The sequence below is a fragment of the Callospermophilus lateralis genome, chromosome 7, assembly GCF_048772815.1.
Source record: "Callospermophilus lateralis isolate mCalLat2 chromosome 7, mCalLat2.hap1, whole genome shotgun sequence".
NCBI classification, from domain to species: domain Eukaryota; kingdom Metazoa; phylum Chordata; class Mammalia; order Rodentia; family Sciuridae; genus Callospermophilus; species Callospermophilus lateralis.
In genome coordinates, this window is record NC_135311.1 from 81,586,608 (window position 1) to 81,608,750 (window position 22,143).

At 32.4% G+C, this 22,143-nt stretch overlaps 1 protein-coding gene across 1 annotated transcript in view; it reads left to right on the forward strand.

Annotated features, from left to right (window-relative positions):
- The window catches only part of Pigk (phosphatidylinositol glycan anchor biosynthesis class K), a 142,674-nt gene that overhangs the window by 43,713 nt on the left and 76,818 nt on the right, over positions 1–22,143 (forward strand). The window contains exons 4-8 of the mRNA XM_076863713.2: positions 5,113–5,248; positions 7,220–7,331; positions 10,367–10,463; positions 12,348–12,465; positions 12,675–12,785. Of these exons, the coding sequence (XP_076719828.1) occupies positions 5,113–5,248; positions 7,220–7,331; positions 10,367–10,463; positions 12,348–12,465; positions 12,675–12,785 (574 nt within the window). The remainder of the gene's footprint in view (positions 1–5,112; positions 5,249–7,219; positions 7,332–10,366; positions 10,464–12,347; positions 12,466–12,674; positions 12,786–22,143) is intronic.

Consider the following 22,143-nt stretch of genomic DNA (forward strand, 5'->3'; position numbering starts at 1 on the left):
AGATGAAGCAGTGAAGACTTAATTATGAATTTAATTATATGAGGGTAGAAGCTACTGGTAGAGATGGTTGTGACTGTGACCAAGTGGTAGGCGTGTTGACTGAAAAGACCTAATGAGAGCAGGGCCAGGAGCAACCTGTATCCCTTATTTCTTTCTGTAGAAAAGATGGCTTTGGTGAAATGATTGGAGACAGACTAGAATATTAGCTTCTGCATCTCTTGGAAGTTCTGTTCTCTGATTTTCACATTTAAGGAGGCACTGAAATTTTTCATTATGTCTTGTTACACTTATAGGAGGAGTTACATGCTTTAGTGCCGCTATTCTTTGATTTGAGAGTTTGCTAAGGTCTTTGGATAATTCCATTTAGAATTTCAAGGGCCTATTTTATTCTAGATATGTGCCATAAATATTGAACAGTGATAATGAGTTCATGTATCTAACTTAATCATCTGAGACAATTAAATTATCAGTATGAGATAAAATACACATTAAATCATTTTAAATCATTTTAAATGCCAATTCATATAGTTTTAGGGTACTTTAGATTTATTAGAAGGAAACATTCATATTAAACAAATCTGGGATTGAATTCAGACTCCATTAACTTGATAACTGTGACCTGGGGCATGTTACTTAACCAATTTGATAACCTGTAAAACAGAAGTGATAATACATTTCTCATAGGGATAATATATGAGATAATATATATAATGTGCTTATTAGTATATTGCTTGAGATATATCAAGTGCTTGATAAATGTTAATATTTTTTTAGATGTTAGCTATTATACTAAATGACATATGAATTTAATTATATGAGCCTCATGTAATTTGTCAGTATGATAGATAACGTGTCTGCAGTGTGGTTGAGTTTTTATTTTTTAAATTTTTGATAGTAGGGATTGAACCCAGAGGTACTTTACCACTGAGCCACATCTCCAGCCCTTTTTATTTTTTATTTAGATGTAGTCTCACTAAAGTTGCTTAGGGCCTCACTAAGTGTCTGAAGCTGCTCTTGAACTTTAAAAACTGCTTTTGAACTTGAAATCCTGCCTTAGCCTCCAAAATCCCTGGGATTATAGGCACATACGACTGTGCCTGACTGAGTTTTCATTTTAATACAATTATCAGATATCTGGCATCATATAGTCTGGGAAGGCTAATTGATATTTGGCAAGTTGAAAGTAATTCAGAAAATTTAAATGGTCTAGCATTGGTGGCTAGCATATTTCTTATGATTAGTTTCATTGTACATTGGTGGTAAGAATTATTAATTTGGAGATTCTTTAGGACATGGAAGAGGAGGAAGAGGAAAAGCCTAAAAGTAAATTACCTTAATATCAAGCTACTGATTAGTTTGATTTGCTGAATTTTTTTGTTCCAATAGTCATGACATTGCTGCAGAAGCTGAGTATCCTAAATAATTTGTGTCAAAGGTGAAAAAAGCAAAGTCTACAAGGCAGAAACCTAGAGGGCCAGATTTAAAGAGAGCATCAGAGATCCTAAAGACACTCATATTTCCTGCTGCTTTAATTTCTGCTGTTATTATAGCTTGGAATGTTGATATTAATGAAGGTGAGCCCAGTAATTCTAGCTACAGCAGCTAATGATGCTATATGTAGTAGTATCTGATTAATAGCATGACTATTAATCAGATACATGACTAGAGAATGTCAAACAATTTTAAGGGAAGAATTTAAAAACATTTTGACTGAAATAGTAATTTATTTAAATTTCATTCAGTGAAAAGTTTTTGTTAAAGTAACACCAGTCTATTTTAAGTGAAAATTTATGCGTTTTTTGAAATTTTATACTCTTATGGTCAAGAACTGTGAAAGAGTGTTCATTTATTCAAATGAATTTATTTTTTAACTCATTTGATCCCTGGGTTCCTGATTGTGTTAAGGAAGATTTTCAAGGAAGCAGATCAAAGAATGGCCTTGCATCTTCAATGCAGGATTTACCTGTTCATTCAGTGTTTGGCAAACATGATGGAAAAGCATTTATATCTTAGATCACCCCTCTCTGTATATTTCTCATATTGGGATTTTAAACTTATTTTTAGAGAAGTTTTAGAATTTTACTTTCATATCGATCATGATCTTTAAAAAAAATCTGTAAGTATGATAAGGGTAGATACCAACAAGTGGTAAGGAAAAACACATTGATAGTTTTCTTTATGTTTGTTTTTATCAGATAAGAAAGAAGTTATGCTTTATGAGTCTTCTATATTTAATAAGTAAATACATATGACTTATAAATAAGTATATATGAGTGTGTCCTCACAAATTTTTAACCAATAGGTAGTGTACGATTTAAAAAATGTGGAAACCATTTGTTTATATAAATAAGTATTATATAACTAACTTGCCATACAGTTGCTCACTTTTTTTTTTATTTTAAGTTGAGAGAAGGCCACATTACATATGCTTTGTTGTGTGAAAAAGTTTTTACAGGGGCTTGAAAAGAATAAAGTGTGAGAGTTGAGTCATCACATATGGTAGTCATCACATATGGCTTGCCAAAGAATATCGTATTCTTGTATGAATTGGTTGTATTTTGGGGATTTTGTTTTAATAAGATAGAAGACAACTTCTTGTTAGTTATTTGTAGGCATGTCTAAGTATGTCTTTAAGGTAAATTATTTTGGTCTTGATTTTAGCAGTGATGGATTTGATACCCATTATGTGCAGATTTAAATAATTGCTGTGATGCTAACCTTGATAGTTAAGTGAAAAAGACATTTTAAGGAGTCAGTAAGTGAGATCTCATACCTGGCATTCAAGGAATGTTTATTGGCAAAAACTTACTTAAATATAAGGATCTGATTGTCTTTAACAGTAAGCAGAGGCTTAGAAATTTTGAATTGTGTATTGTACAATGTACTTTTGTGAACAGGTATTTCTTATGTTATTGAATTATATTTGTAATGTTGATGTCAAAATATAAAATGAAATTAAATGTAAGACCAGACCTGAAGCTCTTCTTTTAAACATAACAGTAGTCATTTCATTTTAGCAAAAATAATATAGGATTATTGTTTTTAAGAGTATTTCTAGTTTGGTAGTTTTGTTAGATTTTAATTTATAATTTTATCTTGATTCTGTAGTTTTATAAGAGGTATAGCAAACCTAAGTAGCTTACTTGCATGCATATATTAAGTACCATTATAGAGAAAAATTAGCACTTAGACCAAGTAAGAATTTTTATTTTCTACAGAAAAAAAGTTCTGTGCATTTTTTTTTTTTTTACAATCTCAGAAACAGTGAACTAGAATATGTGGTTGGACTTCTAAACCTTTGGAATCCATTCCATTTCTTGACTTTTTCTAATTTACCCACATTATTACAGATAAGATGATTTTTAAGATATATTATGTTTGATCAAGGGTCATAGTACTTATCCTGAGGCTCAAAATTATCTGCAGGAAAAATGTTGATTGAATTTATAATTTTAAGCCGAAATTATTACTTCTTTTTGGTTAATATTGATATATAGATATTAAATAATCATTTAGTTTTATAGAGTGAAATTAACAATAAACAAATGACATGGCCTTAATGTATTCATTTAAATATTGACATTTGTATATCAGTTCATTCTTGTTTAATAAAAATTATAGGATTGATAACAACTTAATGTAAATTAATGATCTTAAGATATAAAAAAAGAAAATATATTTTCTATTTTAAGAGGAATAACTTTCATCATTCTGGGAGTATGAATCAGTAACAGCTGAAGATCTGATATTTGAATGTGGCAGGATTGGAATGATTTCAAAGTTGAAATCTAGCCAATTTTCAAGAAAAAATCACAATGTTTCAATTTTGAACTTTAATGTATTTGGAACATATGCAGCAGAACATTTTCTTCTTGCTGTCTCCTGCCAAACTAATTATGTATGCCACGTTAATTTTTCCCTTAAGTTTTGGAAGCACAAGTATATGGTAGAATAAAGAATTTCCTGATTCATGTTCACTAGTTTTAATGGTAGGATCAAGATAAGAAATATGTAAGAGGTATTTTGAAATTTCCTCTTAAAGAAATGATTTGCAAAAATGAAAATGTTTTATTTACTTAAAATTATTTATTGAATTCCTACTATATGAGAGACTTTATTACTAAGGCTGTGTGACAGTAGTAAATAGGATGGATAGAGTACTGTCCCTCTGAGAGCTTATATTCTAATGGAATGATGGTGGGAAATGATGGGGATTTCAGATTCATAAATGTCGTATATAAAGTCAAACAAAATGAGTAGCTTAGCTAATTGGAATGATTTGAATATCTGTTTGGAAAGAAGCTTTAAGTTTGGTCAGTAGCCCTTAAAGTGAGAAAGACTTGGCATATTTCTGGTATAGAAAGTCCAGTTATGGAAAGAATCTAGTGATAATGGCTGGTCGGGGCTAAAGACAGAAACCAGATTAAATGAACCTTTAAGACCATGTAAATGATTTCAATTTTACTCTAATTATAATGTGAAAAGCTGGGAAGGTTTTAAATGGAAAAGTTTTGGCTTATTTAAGTAAGATCCCTCTGGACGCTATCAGGAGAATGAACTAAAAGAGGGTGAGACCAGGTAGGGAGATATTCCAACATCTAGTGCAAAGATGATGGTAGCTGGAATTAGGGAGGAGTGGAAATGTGTTCTCATGCCACACTGATCCCACATGCTGATGGATTGCATCCTTTGGGAATTTAAAAGTTAAGTTATTTGGAATATTATTGTTTTAATGTGAACTCTTTAAGTCTAGAGAATGTCTAATGTTACTAAAATTAAAAAAAAAATTGGGGAAGACAGTGTAGATTCTTTAGCTTCCCTTGGCTATATGACATAAAGTAAACTCTTGGGAAAAAAATTAAGTTAGCAACTTCAAGTTCTGTGCATAAGTTCATGCTAAATTGCCCTATTTCTCTACTTTAAAATTTATGCTATGTAAGAATATGAAAAAAACATAATTAAGGCCCCTTTAAATATGTAGTTGAAAATTTAGTTAGTTTTAGTGAGGAAAAGAATGAACATACTTGCTATATGATATAAATAAAATGTCTGTGTTTAACATTTTGGCTTTATTTAAAGAGTATATTTACTGGAACTTTTTTTTTCCCCTAGTCACATTGTCCTGATGCTTGCTGATGATATGGCATGCAATCCTAGAAATCCCAAACCAGCTACAGTGTTTAGTCACAAGAATATGGAACTAAATGTGTATGGAGATGATGTGGAAGTGGATTATAGAAGCTATGAGGTAAATTGTTTAATTCAGCAAAATTTTTGAACTGATGTTATTACTTTTATGTCTTGGAGACAGCAGAAGAATACCATTAATTGTCTTATTCTTTTTCTTTAAATTTAGTACCTAATTTTTGCTGAGCTTTCATGTAATTTGTCTCTGTAGTTCATATTAAAGAAATAATATGAGTAAAACTACTGAAGTATGAATGTTTCATATGTATTTCTAAGATAGGAAACTTCATATTGGCTTTTAATTAAAGCATTTTAGTGAGGTTTGATGTATTACTTCTCTTTTACAGGAAATGTTATTACTTGTGTTTTACCTTTGCTCAGCAATTTCTAGTATTTTTATAAATATATTAATTGTGGAAAAGTTGTAATGACTAACAAAACACCATATGTCCACTGCTTAGAGAGTAAACCACTTTTATTTTGCTTCCAGTGTTTTTATGCATATATAATTGAAAGCAAAATGTGTATAAAATGCTATTTTAACTATATTTTCTTCCTTTGAAATTGTTAAACTTAATAGATTATGACAGTGTTTAAATTTTGAAGTCCTTCTAGATAGTTCTTCCTCTTTTACCAGCTAACCAAAAGTAAGACACAGTATTTTTATCTTCACTGAAGCAATTCTAAAAGCATAGCTGTCTTCTAAACTGTAAACTCCTCCAGGACATAGCCTAAATCTACATACTTTGTACCTAGCAAGTACCTATGTAGTCCTTTGTAAATACTAAAAATATTTTTCAATGAATTAAATGTATATGAATATTTGACTTTTTACTTATTTATTTAGATGCCTTAAAATATCGACCAAAAATATTTCTTCCTTGTTAGTCAGCAAGAGGTCTTATTAAAATTGACATTTTGCTGTTTCTTGGGCAAAATATAGATTAAACATCTTATACATACATACTCATACACATTTATGTACCCATGATGTAGAGAAAAGTCCCACAAGAAAGCTGGATTGATTTTCTATTCTTTAAAGTTATATATGCATAATGTGTGACTTAGCTCTTGATTTTTACATTTTACCCTCTGGAGGTTTAAATAATGCCCTCAAAGAATTCTAGAGGGCTATAAATTCCAGGTTGGGAAATCTGGTTTAAAGTGTTACGAATTTTTTGCATGTTAAAGATACTCTTCTAGGTGTGGTGGCTCACGCCTGTAATCCCAGTGGCTCTGGAGGCTATGGCAGGAGGATCATGACTTCAAAGTCAGCCTCAGCAAAAGCAAGGAGCTAAGCAACTCAGTGAGACTCTGTCTCTAAATAAAATACAAAATAGGGCTGGGGATATGGCTTAGCTATTGAGTCCCTGTGAGTTCAGTCCCTGGAACATCCCCTTTCCCCCATAAAGATGCTCCTAACGAAATCCAAGTTTACATAATTCATTCAAAAATTAATGAAACATAATTTTGGGGGATGATTAATAGATCTTTTTTCATTATTTGTTATTGACTAAGTAGTTGTACATATAAGTTGCAATAATGTAACTGTACTTATTTATAAATTCTTATATTTTGTGTCTTTCCAAAGAATTACCTATTCAGACAGACTAGTAATTTTTAAGCTTTTGGGTAAATATTTTTTATTTTATTTTTACAGTACGAAGATTGAATCCAGGGGTGCTTTACATCTGAGTTATATCCCCACTCCTTTTTTTTTTTTTTCCCACTGAGACAGGGTCTCACTAAGTTGCCCAGGCTAGCCTCAAACTTGATGATCCTCCTGCTTCAGCCTCTTGAGTAGCTGGGATTATAGGTATGTGATTATAGGCATGTGACACCACATCAGGTGCTTTTGAATAATTTTTAAAGGCAATATTTTGTGTAGTATTTAAAATTTTAAAATGAGATTTAACTTATTTTTTCTCTAAGGTATTTTTTTTTTTCAGGTTCCATTTCAACTGATCTCTCTCTCTCTCTCTCTCTCTCTCTCTCTCTCTCTCTGTCTCTCTCTCTTTCTTTCTTTCTTAAGGTAACTGTGGAAAATTTTTTGCGGGTATTAACTGGGAGGATCCCATCTAGTACTCCTCGGTCAAAACGACTTCTTTCTGATGATAGAAGCAATATTCTTATTTATATGACAGGTAATTTTAGGATTTAGAGATTTCTTAGTATAATATGTTGGAACTCTTTTTGAAGAGAAATTCATGGGCATTAAACACTTTAAATGATTTGAGGTTAAAATAGTTTTTTGTCATGTAGTTCTGTCTTCTCACGATACAAAACTATTTGAAATGACATTTGAAAATGGTATAGGTTGAGCATTCATAATAAAAAAATCTGAGATCTGAAATGCTTCAAAATCAAACTCTGAGTATCAATGTGAATGCCACCAGTAGAAAATTCCACACTGACCTCACATGAGAAAGTAGGCACACTAAAAATATTGCGTAGAACTACCTTCAGGCTATGTGTGTAATGTATACCTAAAACATAAAATTTATTTTATTTTAGACAAGGATCTTATCCCAAAGATATATCTTATTATGTAGAAGCAAATATTTCCGAATCTGAAATCTGAAGTACTTCTGTTTCTAACAGTTTGGAACAGCAGTACTCAGCCTTTATAACATTTTGTGCTATTGCTGTTTTCTTGTCCTTTTGCTCTTTACTCTTGCCTTGGTAAAGTTTACTACCTTTTACTTTGTATACTGCTAAAGCATCTCTCTTTCAGTTTTGTTTTCCTGTTAGTCATCCTGCTTAAAATGTTTATTAGAAGTTGCAAATTTGTCTGTCCTCTGCTTAAAACTTCAAATGATTTCTTATTGATTGAATCTCAGATTTTGTGTGTATAAAGTATAAATATTAACTGAATGTAGACACTTAGACCTTATCTTAAAATTCTTATTCAGTTTTGTTCTGGAGTGTGGGTTCATGAAATTGCATTGTGAACATACTTATGAAATGTAAGATGTAGTAGTCTTTTGACTATATGTTAAGGAACTTTATTGGACATAATGTTCTCCATAATATGATAGTTAAATACTATATATAATAATATGTTATGATTTTACATATTATTTAATTTCAGTCTTAATTCTTACACTTTTTCTAAGTATAAGCTCTTGGCTGTTCTGTCCTCCAGATATTTACTTAAACTGTTGCTTTTGCTTATGACGTCCTCTCAATCCACTTTGCCTACGTGACTATCGCTTATCTTTTGGTATTAGCTCAGGAGTTTCCTTTCTAAGTCTAAGGTGACTTTTGTTTCCAGTTGCCTGGAAAGCCCTAGTTTACATCTCTTGTCCCAATAATTATTGATTTTGAATTCTGAGATATAATCATCAATTATATGTTTTTCATCTTTTTATGATCAGTACCTATCTTATAGTAGTATTTAGTAAATGTGAATAGTATAGTAGTATTCAGTAAATGTTATCAAAAGGTATTCAATAAATATTTTAGAGAGCTTTTCATTAAATTGATAGTAAAAGAGCTGCAGAATGTCTTAGATGTTATATGGCAGGGTAGGTAATGATCCTAGCTTAGTGGCTTTTCTTTATCATGTGGCATTTATTTACCACTTTTTAGATACTTTTTATTTATAAATTAACTCAACAGCATTAATGAAGTCCAAAATCTTTCATTTTATCTTATGTGAAAATTATAAGAAAATTATGTGCTTTGTTGGCAAAGAAAATGAAGTATAGTTTTATAGCCTAACGTTAGTTGATGTGTTAAAAGATTTACACATTTTTCTTCTAATTATGTGGGTTCTTTTTTAGAATAACTCATGGTATAGAAGACATTTCAATAGTTTAAGATACAGCTTGATAAATTATCACCCCTGAATGTCTGCCTGTTTTGGAAAAAATTCTTATTGAGACACAGTTGCACCTATTCATTTACATATTTTTCTCAACTGTTTTCACCCTATAATAGCAGAGTTCAGTAGCTGTGACAGAGACCACATGGCTCATAATCCTAAAACATTTACAGTTTATAGAAAAAAGTTGCCAACCTCTGTAAGAGAATATAAAGGCTGATAATTATAATGTTATAAAAAAGATAATAACTAATAGTTATTAAGGCTTACTATACATTATGTAATATCCTAAATTTTACATACATAAAATTTATATATAAATAAAAAATACAAAAAACAATAACACACACATATATTTCATCCTCATAGCAGCTTGATGATTTAAGTGCTAATATTCAGGGCTGCCATATATGGTAATAAGGGTTTTACACACAAGCATATGGCTTGGGATTAAGTGGGAGTTAAAATTTAGTGTATGTTTATACTTATTAAACTGCATGCCATGCTGCAGAATTGTGTCTAATAGGAGGGAAGAATATTCCCCCTGCCTCACCACATAGGCATAGTCACTAACCACTTATGACCTCACAAAAATGCATAATATCCAGAGGAAGACACTAAAATAGTCTTTTCTACAAAACTACTGTAGTTTTATTCAGTGGAAGGTACAATTTTAGTAATCCCACAAAGGAACTATAAAAGCAAACTAGGTGTGATCTTGCTGGTATGTTTCTCACTTATGGCTGAGGAAACTGAGGCATAGATTAAATTATTTGCCTAAAATAAATAGTAAATGGCACAGCTAGATTTGAATCTAGGCAGACTGGTTCTTTCTTACATACTGAATGTCACAGTCTTTTAGACAAGTCTTGTGGGATTATTGTCAGTGATGGTAAAAATGTCAATTTCTAGGTGAGAACTGCAGTTCCTAGTATTAATAACAATCTAAGTATATACACTGTGAATAGTATAGTCATATTATGGGACTAGCTAGTGTCTTGAACTCTTTCCTCATCAAAAATGTTTACATGGCATTTGAAAAAATTTTATGTCTGGAATAAATTTTGGATGTAGTAATGGAGCCAGTGGAAGAGTATAAATATGGGTTTCTGGAATTGAATGATAGAAAAACTCATATCTTCAATATTTCTCTACTATTTTTTACACAGTCTATCATTATCCTCTTCTTAATTGATATGGTAGAAAATTATTTGTTTCCATAGTAAATTTTTTAGAGCATAAAACAAGTGATATTAAAAATTTGCAATGAATGAAGTAAGTGTATATGTTTGGATGTGTGCAGTTTGCAATTAAAAAAATATATCTACTTGACTTTTTGATTCTTCCTACAAGGACATGGTGGAAATGGTTTTTTGAAATTTCAAGATTCTGAAGAAATTACCAACATAGAACTTGCAGATGCTTTTGAACAAATGTGGCAGAAAAGACGGTAATTAGAAAATGATTTCTTTTCATAAAATAAATTAATACCTAAATACCTATTTTTTTATGATAGATTCCTAGTTCTTATTTAATAAATTTTACCTTACTTTGATCATTTCTTCCATATTTAAAATTTGTTTGTTATACATTAAACTGTGTTTTTTAAAGGAAAAACTCAAGAGTTATTACTTAACATGAAAAAAATCAATGTTTTAAGATCAACTCTCCTGTAATTTAGCATCCTTTTTGGGGGAGAGTCCTTTGTAAGCATTCGTTTATTTGAGAATTGTTGTATATATGAGCTTACATGAACTCAAAGTAAACAATAGAACTACTTTTAGCTTGATTGCACTTATGGGTTACCTTCTGTACACATGGCACAAAGGGAAATATGATGCTTATTCTGCCTTCAAAGTGTTTAAAATCTAACATAAGAGAGAAATGTATATACAAGCATATGACAAAAATTATCACTTTTGAAATATAAATAGAATGTATGGAAGTATTGAAGAGGAAATTTTATTTGGTACTGGTTGTTTTATCTAGTGCTTAAATTTATTGCATATTAGGTACTGGACACTGTGTTTTTCATGAATTATCTTAATTTCAGTAGCAACTCTGTGAGATAAGTACTATTATTTTCCAGTTTTTAACAAATGAGTAAACTGAGGCACAGATAGGTTAAGTAACTCACTAAACTTTATGCAGCTGATAGTGCCAGAGCTAGGATTTATGCCCAAGTGGTCTGATCACAGAGCTTGCTTTTAGTTATTTTACTATACTGCCTTTAATAATTTCAGAGGTTTCTGATCCTGCACAAATATTGTCTCAGAACAAATATGTCATATTTATTGTATCTTCTGTCATTCTCTTGGACTTTGTGGTTCAAGATTCTATATATCCTTTTCTAGGAGCATTATTAGCTGTTTACTCAGACCAAATGTCTGAGGAAAACTTCCACCAAAACCTATCTACCTCTTACTTTCACCTTCACCAGTTATCTACATTTTTATAAAAAAGAGATTTGATTGTGTTATTCTTTCACTTAACAACAAAACAAAAGAGAATAAAATACCACTTTGGTGGCTTCCTCAAATATATAGAATCTTATTGTAAAGAGACTTCGTATGGTATCTTTACAAATTGACCCTACCCCACCTTTTTAAAAACCAACTTCTCTGCAATACCTCAAATTTACTCTTTCTAAACTTTTTACATTGTTTTTGTTCACATTAGGTGCTTTTTCTTCTGTTGGAATCTGTCCTTTCCCTAAGAGATAAAATAATGCTCACCCTTCATTGTCCATGCCAGGTATCACCTTTTTGTGAACCTTTTCTTTTCAGTTCCTTCTATTCCTTTCACAGTGCTCATAGAGTGCTTTGCTTTGTTAGACTGTAAACTCTTTGAGGTCAGGGATTTTTGTATCCCCAGCGTAGTGTCAGGGACATTGTAGATGCAATATATGTTTGTAACACTTACCTCATTTCAATTTAGTTTTATTTTAAGCTCTTTGAGTATGGTGACTAAGTCACCTCCCTCTTCCCCACACATTTTTTTTTTTTTTCTCTGAACCTCGTTCAGTTTTTAGGACAGTGCCAAATTAGTGGTTGTTGAGTTGAATATTCACTTGGTTCTGAATAATGTGACATCCACAAGGGAGAAGAACTTAAGTCGAGGCACAACTGCTACTCCCTATTCAGGTGGTTTCCCTGCATAGGATTATACCTTTAACTTTTCAAATGGTAAATTTCTATTGAAGACTCCACATTTTTAGTTAATGAAATAGCTAAGACAACACAAATATCTTATGTAATAGAAGTATTGTAAAAATATTATTGTATGATTAATACAGCATGATCTGTGACAAAAGATATTATCACTTTTCTTTCAGGTACAATGAGCTACTATTCATTATTGATACTTGTCAAGGAGCATCCATGTATGAACGATTTTATTCTCCTAACATAATGGCTCTAGCTAGTAGCCAAGTTGGAGAAGATTCACTCTCAGTATGTATATTTTCCCAATTTGTAAATGATACTATTTTTGGAATGTGTAACTATTTCTGAAATCACTTGAATAGTTTTAGAATATACCTATTATTTTTCATTCTTAGACTTTTTAACACAGAGGAAATTTTAATTATATTTTAAGCATTTTGTTACAATGATGCTGTTGGACAATATACTGTTTTTTTTTTTTTTTCCTCTTTTCATAGCATCAACCTGATCCTGCAATTGGAGTCCATCTTATGGACAGGTATACATTTTATGTATTGGAATTTTTGGAAGAAATTAATCCAGCTAGTGAAACTAGTATGTATGACCTTGTAAGTATGCCTTTGATTTGATTATAACACATAGTTATGTTAATGTGATAAATGAAGTTGATTATTCTTTGGAACCCTCTGGATTAGTGTTTCTAGTGTTGAATTATGGCCTGTTAAATTGTTTTGAATCTTCCTTCCTATTAGTATCTTTCTCTTTATCACAAAAGATCCAAAGCTTCAGCCTAGTTAACTTACTATTCCTGAGGTATTTCCCTGTTTTTATTGGTTTACTCATTCTCTTTTCCCTATCAGAAATGTAATTTTTTAAAGATTAATCTTTTGAAATTCTACCTATTCTTCTGGGGTCAAATCAGATGTATAATTCAAATGCTTCCTTTTGGAATTTTTTTTTTTTTTACCTTTTCAGAATTTCCATAGAATTTTATTTATTTTGTGACCACTATTACGGTTTTTCTTTTTAAAATTTATTTTATTATTTTTTAATTTTATTTTATTTTGTTTATTTATTTTTTTTATGTGGTGCTGAGGATCAAACCCAATGCCTCACACATGCTAGGCTAGTATTCTACCACTGAGACCGAACCCCAGCCCCAGCCCCAGCCCTACAGTTTATCTTTTTTTTTTAATGTAAATTTTTAAAATTTATATATGAGAGCAGAATGAATTACAATTCTTATTACATATATAGAGCACATTTTTTCATATCTCTGGTTGTATACATAGTATATTTACACCAATTCGTGTCTTTATACATGTACTTTGGATAATAATGATCATCACATTCCACCATCATTAATAACCCCATGCCCCCTCCCTTTCCCTACAGTTTATCTTTTATTGACCATCGTGAAAGCCTTTCTATTTAATGGGAAACTCCTAAATAAAAGGAACCTTTGTTATCTATTTTTATGTGCCCTACAACTTCTGCTATAATCTTTTGACATCATTTGTTGAATTTCACTCAAAAATCTTTCAGACTTTTCTGTGCTGATTATGTATTTTTAATTAAATGAACTTTAAGTTGCTTTTGAAAAGCAGGAATAATAAAAGGTTGAAACAATTCTAGGCTGAATAAATTACTGTGTGTAAATGACTTTCTCTTCTTGTTTCTTTTAACTTATACCTTCCTCATTTATTCACAAACATTTGAGCGCTTACTAAGTGCTAATCAGTGGCTATTCCCCAGTGAATAGGCATACACTGTTCCTGCTTTTGTGGAGTTTAGGAAGGGAGACTGAGTAGGCAGGCTGCCTCTTATCCACATCAGCCCAGCACCTTTGCATTGATCTTTTTAATTATATAGAAACACATTCTTTGGTAAATTTTCTTTTACAAAGGGGGTTCTGCTGTAAAATTCTGAAAACGACTGCTATAGCTTATCAAATTTGATAAAAGTACTTACTTCAGTTTTAAGATTATATATTTTCATGCCTGTTAAGTCTTGATTTGAATTTTAAAACAAAACTTATGATGCTTTAATTTCAAGAAATAATAATCACCTAAATTCCAGTTACTTTAAAAAGTTTAGTCTTGCTTTTGGATTCTACATTGTATACTTTATAAAATTCTTGACGTATTCTCAAAAGTGTAAAATATATGAACTTTATATTTTAAATGTCTAATGCATTTAAAAAGTACTTCTTCCATTGAAATTATGTGGGAAAGAGTGAGGAAACTATTTTTTTAATTGTTCACAATTGTGATTTATTTTTAAATAAACATTCCTTTCTAACATCTGATCTTTCCCTTTTACCTCTGTTAAAAAAAAAAAAAAAAAAAACCTATGTATTTTTGGTACTGGGGATTGAATCTAGGATCTAAGCTCTCCATTACTGAGGTACAACCTCTACCCGCTCCTTTTTGTTTTGTTTTGTTTTGAGATGGTCTTGCTGTGTGAAACTCTCCATTCTCCTGCATTAGCCTCCTGAGTAGCGGGGACTGTGGGCATGCACAAATATGCCCAGTTCCATTTTAAAATTTAATGATAACTTTTTTAATCTTAATTCAATCAGAATGGCCCATATTGTTGCAGTATACTAGTACAGTGATTTGACATATCTCTATATCATTTTTGTAATAATAGTTATTTTTTTATTGGATTATGTGTATGCAGTAAAGTTTACTGAGAATCAGCTGTATTCTGAGTACCATATATATTGGGTGTTTCAGTAACCACAAAATTAGACTGCTTGGTGTGTAGCCCCTAAATGTCATAGAAAGCAGTTAGCACATTTATAAATTGTTACCTGTTATATGAAGTCTCTGAACCCTCTAGGTAATATTCCTTTGTGAATATATAACTCTTGCATATGCTTTTATTATACTTTTATTGTTACAGTATCATTGTTTAGATTTGTGATATACCCTTCTGCATAAGAAAGTGTTTTCTTTTTTGTTAATTTTTCAACTTTTTAATTTATTATTATTAATTTTTTGGTACCAGGGATTGAACTCAGGGGCACTAGATCATTGAGCCACATCCCCAGCCCTATTTTTTGTATTTTATTAGAGACAGGGTCTCAGTGAGTTGCTTAGCATTTCGATGAATTGCTGAGGCTGGCTTTGAACTCGTGATCCTCCTGCTTCCGCCTCCCGAGGTGCTGGGATTACAGGTGTGCGCCACCATTACCGGCTTTAAATTAATTTTTAATTGGCACAATATATGCAAAAGTGGGATACCTTATGATATAATTATATATGCACATAACATAATTTGGTTGGTTTCATTCCCCAATACCTCCACTTTGGGTCTAACCTTCTTAAATAAAAGATGTAAGGACTATGCTTTATGCTTCTTAATAACCACTTAACTTGATTATGTACCTGGTCTATTTGTAGATGCTCATTGAATATTTATTGAATGAATGAATGAACATAACAGCAATGTACATGTATATAGTTCTTTTAAATACATTTTTTCTTAGAGGAGGTAAATTTTTAAGTTTGAAGGGAAAGAAATATAGCACACTTTAGGGAAATGGAATACTTGCAGATGGACAAAAGTTGCAATAACAGGTGATTCTTCAATAGTAAACATATAGCCTGTCTGGAGTATGGAGATTCTGTTAGTAAGGAGGATTACTGAAAATTAAATTTAGTAATGTAGGATTTGTGGTCTCTATTGTAGAGGTTAAGGAAATCAGATTGATATGATAAACATTCTTGAAGGGAAGAATGACTTCATAATAAGTGGAAGTATATTTATTTTAGTAGCAAAGAATAAGGTAATACTACTCAGTGTTTCTCAAGCTCATTTGACTACTTTTTCTGTTTTTTTTCTGCTGGGGTACCTAATAAAGCCTATCAAATTGCTTTCATAGGAATGCTCTCAGAGGCATTCAGTATACCTGGGGCTTCAGTCTTATCTCTGTTTATTTTATCTTTTAATTTGTTTATTCAACCTTTCATGTGTTGTGTCCTTCCTGTTGGACATTTCACCTTTTTGAGCTTCTTTCTTTTTCCCTTCCTTTGCTTTTAATTTATGTTTTATTTCCTTCTTTGTATTTGTTTTGTATTTTCCTTTTCTGAACAGGGAAGGCAAAGATTACTGATAATGTGATGTTAGTTAAATTGCTTAATCTCATTGAACCTTAGTTTAAAGTGGAGATGTATACTCAGAGCTATTAGTAGGCTTAAATGAGAGTCTTTTCAAATTTCTTATCACGTTTCTTGGAACACTTGTGTTTCATAAACTTGATGCTCAGTTCTTCCCCACCTCTTTCCTTTCCTGTTGGTAATTACCTATGCGGCTGGTCTTGTCTTCACAGGTGGGAGGTGCTGTGGGCCTGAGTACTTATTGGTAGGCTTGTGATTGTTTCTTTCCTATACCCTGTGCTTCAGCCAAACTAGATTGTTTTATGCATCTCTGCAACTGACCCTATATTTTCCTTTCTATAAAGACTACTTTTTCAAACATAGCTTAATTCTCACAATATCTTTTTTTCTCTTCCTCAAACTATAAGAAATTCATCTTTTTCTGAAGTAAAACCTGTCATTTTCCCTACCCTGTTATGTTTTATTTATCTCTAATCTAAGACATAAAGCCTTTACAGGAAATTTTATCATTCTTTGTATTCTCTATGGAAGGTAACAGTGGGAACTATATGAAACAGATACTTTTTATGCTTTGTAGAATGGAATAATTTGTGTCTGTTCTTGATAATTCACTGATATTGAATATCATATATAAGATTAACACAGAATTTTTTGTGGCATCTGTATAAGTGGTGAACCATTTATAATGGTTTTCACATTATATTCTTTGGAACAATAGAGTGTCTGTAGAGGTGTTTTGGGTTTATTTTCATTATTGATAAACAAAATTAATTGATTTATAAAATGGTACAAAATTGCACAGCAAGAGCAAGGGGTTAGGTATTGGGGAGGTTACATGTTACTTACTTGAAACCCAGACTTTCTCCACTTAAATCTTTTTTTTTTTTTTTTTTAAATGTACTTGGCTATCATATTACATTTTATTTGAATTTTGAGTCTAGGGTCATGATTTCAAAATGTCTGAAAACCATTCTGGTAGAGAGAGTACCCTTCTGAAGCGGACTTAGAAATACACAAACAAAAAATTCTGTTTTCATAATGCTGACTCTGAAATCTCAATGGATTTAGGAGTTCAAAATATATTTTGTAGCATATGATTCAAGAAAATGAATTTTTTTTCTCTCCAAGGACAGCTTCTCTTTTTCATTGTTCTGATGTCTATAAATCTGTAGAGTTGTTATTTTAGAATATCAAATATTATAATAGGAATGAGACATTGATTTTTTTCCCCCTGAAACTGGAGATTGTACTAGGGGTACACTGAGCTACATTCCCATCCCTTTTTATTTTGAGACAAGGTCTTGAATTTGAACTTAAACTTGCCATCCTCCAACCTCAGCCTCTTAAATTGATGGGATTATAGATAGGAGGTGCCCAATGAGACTTTAATCTTTAGAACCAGTAGCCTCTTTATATTTGGGGATCTTTTTTTTTTTTTTTATTTTTTATTTTTTTTTTATTTTTATTTTTTTATTGTTGGTTGTTCAAAACATTACATAGTTCTTGATATATCATATTTCACACTTTGATTCAAGTGGGTTATGAACTCCCATTTTTACTCCGTTTACAAATTGCAGAATCACATCAGTTACACTTCCATTGATTTATATATTGCCATACTAGGGTCTGTTGTATTCTGCTGCCTTTCCTATCCGTTACTACCCCCCTCCCCTCCCCTCCCCTCCCCTCTTCTCTCTCTACCCACTCTACTGCAGTTCATATCTCCCCCTTGTATTATTTTTCCCTTTCCCCTCGTTACCTCTTGTATGTAATTTTGTATAACCCTGAGGGTCTCCTTCCATTTCCATGCAATTTCCCTTCTCCCTCCCTTTCCCTCCCACCTCTCGTCCCTGTTTAATGTTAATCTTCTTCTCATGCTCTTCGTCCCTACTCTGTTCTTAGTTACTCTCCTTATATCAAAGAAGACATTTGGCATTTGTTTTTTAGGGATTGGCTGGCTTCACTCAGCATAATCTGCTCTAATGCCATCCATTTCCCTCCAAATTCTATGATTTTGTCATTTCTTAATGCAGAGTAATATTCCATTGTGTATAAATGCCACATTTTTTTTATCCATTCGTCTATTGAAGGGCATCTAGGTTGGTTCCATAGTCTTGCTATTGTGAACTGTGCTGCTATGAACATCGATGTAGCAGTGTCCCTGTAGCATGCTCTATTTAGGTCTTTAGGGAATAGACCGAGAAGGGGAATAGTTGGGTCAAATGGTGGTTCCATTCCCAACTTTCCAAGAAATCTCCATACTGCTTTCCAGATTGGCTGCACCAATTTGCAGTCCCACCAACAATGAACAAGTGTACCCTTTTCCCCACATCCTCGCCAGCACTTGTTGTTGTTTGACTTCCTAATGGCTGCCAATCTTACTGGAGTGAGATGGTATCTTAGGGTGGTTTTGATTTGCATTTCTCTGACTGCTAGGGATGGTGAGCATTTTTTCATGTACTTGTTGATTGATTGTATGTCCTCCTCTGAGAAGTGTCTGTTCATGTCTTTGGCCCATTTGTTGATTGGGTTATTTGTTATCTTGTTGTCTAATTTTTTGAGTTCTTTGTATACTCTGGATATTAGGGCTCTATCTGAAGTGTGAGGAGTAAAGATTTGTTCCCAGGATGTAGGCTCCCTATTTACCTCTCTTGTTGTTTCTTTTGCTGAGAAAAAACTTTTTAGTTTGAGTAAGTCCCATTTGTTGATTCTAGTTATTAACTGTTGTGCTATGGGTGTCCTATTGAGGAATTTGGAGCCCGACCCCACAGTATGTAGATCGTAGCCGACTTTTTCTTCTATCAGACGCCGTGTCTCTGATTTGATATCAAGCTCCTTGATCCATTTTGAGTTAACTTTAGTGCATGGCGAGAGAAAGGGATTCAGTTTCATTTTGTTGCATATGGATTTCCAGTTTTCCCAGCACCATTTGTTGAAGATGCTATCCTTCCTCCATTGCATGCTTTTAGCCCCTTTATCAAATATAAGATAGTTGTAGTTTTGTGGGTTGGTTTCTGTGTCCTCTATTCTGTACCATTGGTCCACCCGCCTGTTTTGGTACCAGTACCATGCTGTTTTTGTTACTATTGCTCTGTAGTATAGTTTGAAGTCTGGTATCGCTATACCGCCTGATTCACCCTTCCTGCTTAGCATTGTTTTTGCTATTCTGGGTCTTTTATTTTTCCATATGAATTTCATGATTACTTTCTCTATTTCTATAAGAAATGCCATTGGGATTTTGATTGGTATTGCATTAAACCTATAGAGAACTTTTGGTAATATTGTCATTTTGATGATGTTAGTTCTGCCTATCCATGAACAGGGTATATTTTTCCATCTTCTAAGATCCTCTTCTATTTCTCTCTTTAGGGTTCTGTAGTTTTCATTGTATAAGTCTTTCACCTCTTTTGTTAGGTTGATTCCTAAGTATTTTATTTTTTGGGGGGATATTGTGAATGGAGTGGTTGTCCTCATTTCCATTTCAGAGGATTTGTCGCTGATATACAGGAATGCCTTTGATTTATGTGTGTTGATTTTATATCCTGCCACTTTACTGAATTCATTTATTAGCTCTAATAGTTTCTTTGTAGACCCTTTTGGGTCTGCTAGGTATAGAATCATGTCATCTGCAAATAGTGATAATTTAAGTTCTTCTTTTCCTATTTTTATGCCTTTAATTTCTTTCGTCTGTCTAATTGCTCTGGCCAGTGATTCGATAACTATGTTGAACAGAAGTGGTGAGAGAGGGCATCCCTGTCTTGTTCCAGATTTTAGAGGGAATGCCTTCAATTTTTCTCCATTCAGAATGATGCTAGCCTGAGGTTTAGCATAGATTGCTTTTACAATGTTGAGGTAAGTTCCTGTTATCCCTAGTTTTTCTAGCGTTTTGAACATAAAGGGATGCTGTACTTTGTCGAATGCTTTTTCTGCATCTATCGAGATGATCATATGGTTCTTATTTTTAAGTCTATTGATGTGGTGAATAACATTAATTGATTTCCGTATATTGAACCAGCCTTGCATCCCAGGGATGAATCCTACTTGATCATGGTGCACAATTTTTTTGATATGTTTTTGAATCCGATTTGCCAAAATTTTATTGAGGATTTTTGCATCTAGGTTCATTAGAGATATTGGTCTGTAGTTTTCTTTCTTTGAGGTGTCTTTGTCTGGTTTAGGAATCAGGGTGATGTTGGCCTCGTAGAAAGAATTTGGAAGTTCTCCCTCTTTTTCTATTTCCTGAAATAGCTTGAAAAGTATTGGTGTTAGTTCCTCTTTAAAGGTTTTGTAAAACTCTGCTGTATACCCATCCGGTCCTGGGCTTTTCTTAGTTGGTAGTCTTTTGATGGTTTCTTCTATTTCCTCAATTGATATTGGTCTGTTTAGGTTGTCTATATCCTCCTGCCTTAATCTGGGCAGATCATATGACTTAAGAAATTTATCGATGCCTTCACTATCTTCTATTTTATTAGAGTATAAGGATTCAAAATAGTTTCTGATTATCTTCTGTATTTCTGAAGTGTCTGTTGTGATATTGCCTTTTTCATCCCGTATGCTAGTAATTTGATTTCTCTCTCTTCTTCTCTTCGTTAGCATGGCTAAGGGTCTGTCGATTTTATTTATTTTTTCAAAGAACCAACTTTTAGTTTTGTCAATCTTTTCAATTGTTTCTTTTGTTTCGATTTCATTAATTTCAGCTCTGATTTTAATAATTTCTTGCCTTCTACTTCTTTTGCTGTTGTTTTGCTCTTCTTTTTCTAGGATTTTGAGATGGAGTATGAGATCATTTATTTGTTGGTTTTTTCTTTTTTTAAGGAATGAACTCCAAGCAATGAATTTTCCTCTTAGAACTGCTTTTAATGTGTCCCATAGATTCCGATATGTTGTGTCTGTGCTTTCATTTATCTCTAAGAATTTTTTAATTTCCTCCTTGATGTCTTCTATAACCCATTGATCATTTAGTAACCAATTGTTCATTCTCCAAGTGATGCATGTTTTTTCCTTCCTTCTTTTATCGTTGATTTTCAGTTTCATTCCATTATGATCAGATAAGATGCATGATATTATCTCCACTCCTTTATATTGTCTAAGAGTTGCCCTGTGACATAATATATGATCTATTTTTGAGAAGGATCCATGTGCTGCTGAGAAAAAAGTGTAACTGCTTGATGTTGGGTGGTATATTCTATATATATCAATTAAGTCTAGGTTATTAATTGTGTTATTGAGTTCTATAGTTTCCTTATTCAACTTTTGTTTGGAAGATCTGTCTAGTGGTGAGAGAGGTGTGTTGAAGTCTCCCATGATTATTGTATGTTGGTCTATTAGACTCTTAAACTTAAGAAGAGTTTGTTTGATGAACATAGCTGCACCATTGTTTGGGGCATATATATTTATGATAGTTATGTCTTGTTGGTGTATGGTTCCCTTGAGCAGTATGTAGTGTCCCTCTTTATCCCTTTTGATTAACTTTGGCTTGAAATCTATTTTATTTGATATGAGTATGGACACTCCTGCTTGTTTCCTAAGTCCATATGAGTGATATGATTTTTCCCAACCTTTCACCTTCAGTCTATGTATGTCTTTTCCTATCAAATGCGTCTCCTGTAGGCAGCATATTGTTGGGTCTTGTTTTGTGATCCATTCTACTAGTCTGTGTCTCTTGATTGGTGAGTTTAAGCCATTAACATTTAGGGTTATTATTGAGATATGGGTTGTTCTTCCAGCCATAATTGTTTATTTATGTTACTAAACATGGTTTGTTTTCCTTTTTTGATTATTTTCCCCCCCTTTACTGTCCTACCTCCCACTGTTGGTATTCATTGTTATTTTCCATTTCCTC